Below are 8,681 nucleotides of genomic sequence, written 5' to 3' on the forward strand. Positions count from 1 at the left end.
TTTAAAAAGTAAAACATTTTCATAATTAATAAGTGAACATTTTCCTTTTCGTTTTAGACGAGACCATCATAGAGGCTTTGATCACTTGTAAGACTGAAAGTCTAACGTTATTTAGTTCTTTGTTATTTATTTGTTTTGCTTATTTGTTTCTAATTTAGTTTTGGCAATTTCATCATAATCTATCTCTCATGTGTATTTTTGTCGTTATCTTTTTGAAATTTTGAATAAGTGAGTAAATAATAGTAGTATTACTAATTTTTTAACCCGACCTGTACACTCTATTATAGAATAGTTTTGCTCAAATGGATCTCTATTTTCACCTTTATAATAGAGATTGCTATTTTTTCCCTATTTTTTAGAGAAACTCTATTTTTCCTCTATAAATAGAGGTGAACTATTTTATTTGCAAAGTAGTCCTCTTAATCTTTAACTTCTTTTATTTATGACCAAAATAAATAAAATAAATATTTTTAAGAACTAATAATACAAATTTAATAAAATAAGTATTTTTAAAAACTAATAATATAAATTTAAGTATAAATATTTAGTCTAAAATATTGAGACTACCATTTGGAAAAGATAATTTCTATAAATTATAATATTTATTTTTCATTCAATCCATAATAATTATTTTAATACAAAAAACTAATAACTTAATAATCCGGTAAATTACTTTGGGATCCACCAATATCGCTAAAATATTTTCTAAACGAACCAAATGATGTAGATGGAGGAGGAGCTTGTTGGTTTTGTTGTTGATTATTCCACTTTTGTATAATATGTGCTTGTTCAGCCTCAAAATAGCGGAAGATGATGACATTCATTTCGAGGAGTTTCTAGGTCGATTTAGAAAATAAAAGACAAACAAGCTCATTTTTCACTTCGAAATGCATTAATTGATCATTTGTGGGAAAATACATTAATGCAAATGGTTAAAAACCTATTATATTTTATAATTTTTGTACGATGTAATGCTATTTATAATAATAAATATTTAATTTAAATTAATTTTATGAAAGTGGTACAAATTTAAAGTAAAATGGGTTAGTTTTCAATTTTTATAAATAAAAGGTGTTAATTGTAAAATAAAAAAGAATCCATTTGGAATATTCGTTTTTAGAGGAAAAAATAAAGAAAACCATTGGAGCAAAACTCTCCTCTATTATAGAAAAAGAGATCCTCTATTATAGAGGAAAAAATAGGGGAAACCATTGGAGATGGTGTAAGGCAAACAAAAAGAAACCTCACCTTTTCAGTAATAATATTTTATTGCTCATAACATACTTTAAACTAGATTATGACCCGCGGTATACCGCATAGCAAGTTTTTGCATATTTTTGTTAATATACTATTTTAATACTAATTTTGTTAATGTATTCTTTTGTTAATTTTAGTGATTCATATATAATCTGCAGTATACCGCACAAAATTTTTTGTTTAATACAATCTTAATTAAATCAATTTGATGACATATTTTATATTGATGTTGTTAAAATAGTAAAATGAGGATTTAACCCTTTATTTTTTAGTATTATCAATTCAATCCTGACATGTCATATACCCGTTATGTAATATAATTTGTTTCTGTTACTTTGAAAAGTAATATGTTTAAATATTTATAAGTTTACTTTTTATTAAGTTTAGATATATCAGTTATAAATTATAAACTTCTTAAAATTTTATAATTTATTATTTACGGTAAATTTACTATATATATATATATATGTTAAACACACACTTTTTATATTAATTGAGTAATATATGTTTGTTTTAAAAAATTCAAATCACAATATATGTAGAAACACATTTATTTTTATTAACTTTATGCACTTTATGATTATGATGATTGATTACATTTAAATTTTAAAATCAAAAAGAAATGATAGGAGAATAAAATTTTAAATTTGGAACAAATCTTCTAAATATCTATATTAATTGTAGAATATTAAATATATATATATATATATATATATATTTAAACTATTTAATTGTGTTTGGTTATAAATATAGTATAGAGAGTTAACTAAACTTGTTTGGATATGAACATAAACATTTAATGGTAATTAATGGTAAATGTTTTCAAAAACATATTTTTGAGCAAAAATTGCTCCAATTATACTAGTATAGATAAGAACTATTTATTTTCAGAAGGTTTTGTATACTAATATTTGTCCATGGAAACATAACCTGATATTTCTTGGAAAAGCCTAGTCCATCTATCAGTAGAGCCAAACAAGATGTAAATTTAATAAAAATGTTAAAGTGATGGTTTTCGTAGAAAGTTTGGCTAAGGAATTAATTAAGAATCTGAATTTTTAATCAACTTATTTGTGAGGTTTAGCATTTGTAGAAGCTGATATTTTTTAGGTGTACTTAAAATTGTGTGGTACAGTCAAACTTTTTGTTTCTTAGTCAGACACTCAGACTTAACAATTTGTTCTTGTTTTTTTTTTTTTTTCTTTCTTAAGTTTATATAGGAAAAAAGGTAACCAATAATTTAGAGGGAAAAATGTCACATCAAATGTAACAGATTATTCCTGGATATTTCTTATATATCTTTCTTACTTAGAAAACTAGTTCAGTTTGTCCAAAAAAAAAAAAAAAACTAGTTCAGAATATGTCATTTGATTATTCTTCTGCGCTTAGATTCTACGTACAGCAGACTGAGACTCTGAGTGGTTCAATCTGGAAGGAAGCCATAAAAGGAAGCTTTCTTCTGAATTTTCTATTTTTCTTTCTTTCTCTCATTCGTAGAATTATTGCAGATAGGTTTTTAGTCATATTTTAATAAAATGATAAAAAGTGAGAAGGATTTAGCAAAATCTAAAAAGTGGAATAAGAACTTTCCTTGAAGCAGACCTACACCTGCTCGATATTAGTATATACTATGTAGTATTAATTATTTTAATTAATGTGTAATTGAATTGATAAATTCATTGGTTGTTTTAATATCGTATGACATGTGTTAATACTTAATACTAAAGATATATTTGTGTCAGCTTTTTTAATTTATACGAAGTAACCATAATATTTTTTATACATGTATATATTTACTATTTAGTTAAAAAATCTCTTTTAAAAGATGTATCAGTATCACTTGATCGAATTCTTTCCTAATTTGTCTTTAAAAAAAAATCAACTTAGTTCCGGTTAATTAATACTCCAGCTGTCCAGCATATATATAGTACAATGAAGTTGATCACGATGTTCAGTTTTGGTTATATTGCGACAACATAAAGCACCTATATATAGGCATGTTAATACAGATGCATAATCGAAATCGATTATACTATGATCACCATTTTGAAACATTATTTTTGGTTGGCAACTAAAACATAATGTTTAGTATACCAATGAATACTATAATTTTTTTTGTGCCATACTAAAAAAATCACATGTGAAATCAAGTTTGGTGCACATGTACTTCTATTAGTATATTCATCTAAAACACATATAATTTGATAACTATTATAAAATGAATTATGTTAATGGATGACACAAGGCATGCGATTAAAAAAGAGGGCTGGCTCCTAGCACAATACAATCTCCTAGTGTGCAAAGGACATAAGCAATAATAACTTTTAAACTTAAACATGCTGTTTAATTTAATTAACTCATAAAAACTCTTTCTTTTGACGGGTGCGAAGATCGATTAAGCGGTCAACAGATTTTTACTTGGGGAGACCAAAACAAATTCCCCTACCAATTTTACGATTTTTTTATTCTTCTTCTTGTCCATCAGAAAATTTTAAACTAACAATTAGTAAAAGAATATACTTTTCTCTTGTTAATCATTTAAGCAATTTTTTTTTTGGTATCTGTTTCCATATATGTGATCTTAATATTTAGTGAATTGTTGGCTCTTATAATATTGCATGAACGTACACATGCAGAAGAGAGAGAATTCAGGGATCTACAATAATTTATAGCTTCTAAATTTAGAGTAACCTAGTTGCTATTTTTGCTGTATTTTGTAAAATGTATGCATGTATATTGACATCCATACGTACGTAGGCGTATGCTTAAATATGCATATATGGATCGATACGCAAGTATACATGTTAAGTAAAGGAGAGAGAGCTGTAGAGAGCTGTAGATTGGAAAAGAGAGACTTTACGTAGAATGGTCAAATGGTAATTAAGGCGTAGAGGTGAGTTGCAGAGTGTGGGAATGCTGGGCTTTGTGGAGTCATGAATCGCATTAAACGAGGACGTGAGTTCCCATAATCCTAGTGGGGTTTAGAGAGAGAAGCTCAAACGAGAGAGAGACTTAAAATCTTCTTTTTTTTTTCTAAAAACATTATAAGTAATTTCAGTCGTGAGTGATAAATTAATTTACGTAAAGGGTTGGATTTTTTCGGTTGGAATCTTAGGTTTTGTCTTACTATAGACCGCCCATTTTGTCTAATCAAATTTATTCACATTTTACCGATTTATGTATATTTTGAAATAAATGAATGGAAGTAAATATATAGTTTTCCAAATGTCTTATAGTATGAGGACTTCTAAGTACAGCATAGTAAAGAAATTTGATAGAGTTTATTACGTTCTGATAACAAATTGGACATTCATATTATGATAATTTAGATAAGTTTTACAGAATGGAGGTTCTTGTTCAAAACGTATAACAAATGTTAATACTATGATTGTTTGGGATAAATATAATGTATATTCAATACTATATGTGTTGGTATTTACAAGCGTGTATACAAATATATTTATGCATTTATAAAACATTTCAAATAGTCATGTATATACAAAACTGTCATATGCCAGACCCGTTGCATATAATTACGTCAATCGTGCACCTTTACTTATTGTAGATTTTCCAAACTAGCTAGTGATATCGTCGTATATTCACCGATATTTAAATCCGACAGAATACGTTGGTAAAGTGTTAGAAAAAAAAAATCAATGCTTTGTTTTAAATGAACTCGTTCATATAATATTCTAAACAATAGTAATGTATAGTGCATAAAGTATTATTTATACAACAAATAATATTCTAAAAGGGTCTCTCAACCATAAAACTTCTCTGGTCTTCCACAAAGTTCATCTCTCACAAGTATCTTCTTCTTTGTTAAAAACCCTAAACTTCTCATAGAGTAGCTTTTGAGAGAGAGAGAGAGAGAGAAAGGAAAAGAAAGAGAGAGGTTATATAAATTTGAAGAAAGAATACTTCTACCTATATATATATATATATATATACTATTCCCCAATCTTTGAAAAGTAGTCTTGATCATTAAATTCTCTTTCCCCAATCCTTGATTATTGAATCTTCCTTTCTTCTTTGATTGGCTTAGAGCTTGGTATATTGATCATACCAAAGTGGTAGTGATTGATTGCTTACCCCGAACACAAACCAAACTTATTTGACTCGAAAAGAAGAAAATGAATTCTAACAACTGGCTTGGCTTTCCTCTTTCACCAAACAACTCTTCTTTGCCTCCTCATGAATACAACCTTGGCTTGGTCAGCGACCATATGGACAACCCTTTTCAAACACAAGGTAATACTATATATATATATATATATTTATCTATACATACATGCTTCTCTTTTCGTGTTTAACTCTATACTAAATAACAAATTGTAATTTTGCAGAGTGGAATATGATCAATCCACACGGTGGAGGAGGTGAAGGAGGAGAGGTTCCAAAAGTGGCCGATTTTCTTGGTGTGAGCAAACCGGACGAAAACCAATCCGACCACCTAGTAGCTTACAACGACTCAGACTACTACTTCCATACCAATAGCTTGATGCCTAGCGTCCAATCAAACGACGTCGTTGTAGCAGCTTGTGACTCCAACACTCCTAACAACAATAGCTATCATGAGCTTCAAGAGAGTGCTCACAATTTACAGTCACTCACTTTGTCCATGGGGACCACCACCGCTGGTAATAACGCTGCAGCCAAAGTTTCACCGTCCGAGACCACCGGAGAAAACTCTAGCGGTGGAGCACTAGCCGTTGTTGAGACGGCCACGCCGAGACGTGCATTGGACACTTTTGGACAACGAACCTCGATCTATCGTGGTGTCACAAGGTTAGATATGTGACTCATCACTCTTTTTTATTCGATTCTTCAATGATTTTGTGATCTATATTTAAGTGTAATGATGAAATGTGCATATATAGACACCGATGGACCGGTCGATATGAGGCTCATCTATGGGATAATAGTTGTAGAAGGGAAGGCCAGTCTAGGAAAGGAAGACAAGGTAAGTAATTAACTTCCACTTAATAAAGGTTTTGTTTTTAAATTTTCATTTGGCTCAGACTAACTATGTTTTGTCTTGACTCTTTGTTCTTGATGCGTAAAATCTTCGGAATTAAATAAACAACCTTCCAGTTTACTTGGGTGAGTACGTCGAATTGGATATTTTTTTTCTTTATCATCCTCGTGGTCTTATTAATTATTTTATTTCGTTTAAGGAAACTAAATTAAACCAAATTCTTGGTATAGGTGGGTATGACAAAGAAGATAAAGCAGCAAGATCATATGATCTAGCTGCACTTAAGTACTGGGGTCCCTCAACTACTACTAATTTCCCTGTATGTTGGTTCATATTTTGTTGCAATCATCTAACTAGTTGTCTATGATTCAAATCTTTGATTCATTATATAATATATATCAGATTACTAACTACGAGAAAGAAGTAGAGGAAATGAAGCACATGACGAGACAAGAGTTCGTGGCTGCTATTAGAAGGTGTTTTCTTTTGCGTTCTTCCGTAGGGCATTTTTCATATAAATCGAAAACATTCATAATCTTGTTACATCTTTATATATACGTACGTCAAATCACAGGAAAAGTAGCGGATTTTCAAGAGGTGCCTCAATGTATCGAGGAGTGACAAGGTTTATAATATATATAAGATATATATTACCATACTTTTTATAAGAAGCATATACTAAAAATATTTATTTGACGTTGACCCCCCAAATAAAACACATTCTTTACTTGTCATTTATATATAGGCATCACCAACATGGAAGATGGCAAGCAAGGATCGGCCGAGTCGCCGGAAACAAAGACCTCTACTTGGGAACTTTTAGTAAGCACTTAGTTCTTAGACTTTTGAGTACTATTTATAGGTTCAGAATAAATTTAACTCGCGGTGGAGTTAATTAAACCTTAAAAAATGGAGCGCGCTACATGTAAACCATTGTCTTACATGATTGATATGGTTAATCATATTTAGGCACTGAGGAAGAAGCAGCGGAAGCTTATGATATAGCTGCGATCAAGTTTAGAGGACTTAATGCAGTGACCAACTTTGAAATCAACCGTTATGACGTCAAAGCCATCCTAGAGAGCAGCACGCTTCCCATAGGAGGAGGTGCAGCTAAGAGGCTCAAAGAAGCTCAAGCTCTTGAATCTTCAAGGAAACGCGAGGCCGAGATGATAGCCCTTGGTTCAAGTTTCCAGTACGGTGGTGGCTCAAGCTCAGGCTCTGGCTCGAGCTCATCAAGGCTTCAGCTTCAACCTTACCCTCTAAGCATTCAACAACCATTGGAGCCTTTTCTATCTCTTCAGAACAATGACATCTCTCAATACAGCAACAACAGTGCTCATGATTCCTCCTCTTTTAATCACCATAGCTATATCCAGACACAGCTTCATCTCCACCAACAGACCAATAATTACTTGCAGCAACAATCGAGCCAAAACTCCCAGCAGCTCTACAACGCGTATCTTCATAGCAATCCGGCTCTGCTTCACGGCCTTGTCTCGACCTCTATCGTTGACAACAATAATAACAATGGAGGCTCTAGTGGGAGCTACAACACTGCAGCATTTCTTGGAAACCACGGCATAGGTATTGGGTCGAGCTCGACCGTTGGATCGAATGAGGAGTTTCCAACCGTTAAAACAGATTACGATATGCCTTCCAGTGATGGAACCGGAGGGTATAGTGGTTGGACCGGTGAGTCTGTTCAGGGGTCAAATCCTGGTGGTGTTTTCTCAATGTGGAATGAGTAAACAAGGATCTCTTTCTTGTGGCACAAGGAAAGGGTCTTAGTAATAACTATTTTAATCAGTACTTTCATTTTTTTTTTTGCTGCCACTCTTGGAAGTAATAGGATCAATTTAGAAGGGACTTTTGGTAGAAGAATTTAGGTGACGCAAGAGGTTATTTAAATATTTTACGGCTAAGGTAATGATTCTCAGAATGGTTCTTGAGGGTTAGGGTTTTATGGGTACTCGATCAGTTAAGTTTAAGGGTACCCAAATTTTGTTTAAAGCTAACCCTTTTGACTAATTTCCAAACTTGTAATTCGTTTATAAAGATATTTTCTCTATTTCTTATTTTAATATTATCTATATGTATACCAAAGCGAGCCGACAAACAAAGTCAAAGATTAGTAAAATAGTTCGTTAAATTTGTTTGGAAAGCATTAACCAAATCAACCTATTATATATATCACATACACTACAACAAATATGAGTATTGATAGCAGATTACAATAACACAATTTTTGTAACTACTATTAAAAGCAAAATGAGAGTTTGTCAAATATACTTATAGCATTGCACTAATACTATGTTTAAAAATCAATAAGCGGGAACTAAAAACACCTGATTCCGCCTTAATTTTATGAACAAGCGCCAACACTTAGAAAATAAAATTACATTTTGGCGGTCTATGAACAAAACCATTACATTTCATAGCATAA

General features: G+C 31.2%; 1 protein-coding gene across 1 annotated transcript; it reads left to right on the top strand.

Annotated features, from left to right (window-relative positions):
- On the top strand, positions 5,165-8,195 carry LOC104785842 (AP2-like ethylene-responsive transcription factor PLT1). The gene is made up of 9 exons (XM_010511133.2): positions 5,165-5,508; positions 5,604-6,045; positions 6,138-6,220; positions 6,352-6,360; positions 6,466-6,554; positions 6,638-6,711; positions 6,810-6,860; positions 6,981-7,057; positions 7,205-8,195. The coding sequence occupies exons 1-9, from the start codon at positions 5,391-5,393 to the stop codon at positions 7,984-7,986; spliced, it is 1,725 nt and encodes a 574-aa protein (XP_010509435.1). The 5' UTR covers positions 5,165-5,390; the 3' UTR covers positions 7,987-8,195.

Source organism: Camelina sativa, chromosome 1 (genome assembly GCF_000633955.1).
Source record: "Camelina sativa cultivar DH55 chromosome 1, Cs, whole genome shotgun sequence".
Taxonomy (NCBI): Eukaryota; Viridiplantae; Streptophyta; class Magnoliopsida; order Brassicales; family Brassicaceae; genus Camelina; species Camelina sativa.

Coding starts and splice junctions, on each gene's coding strand:
- LOC104785842 (XM_010511133.2), top strand. CDS start 5,391: ATGAATTCTAACAACTGGCTTGGCTTTCCTCTTTCACCAAACAACTCT. Junction 5,509..5,603: donor CAACCCTTTTCAAACACAAG/GTAATACTATAT, acceptor GTAATTTTGCAG/AGTGGAATATGATCAATCCA. Junction 7,058..7,204: donor CCTCTACTTGGGAACTTTTA/GTAAGCACTTAG, acceptor AATCATATTTAG/GCACTGAGGAAGAAGCAGCG.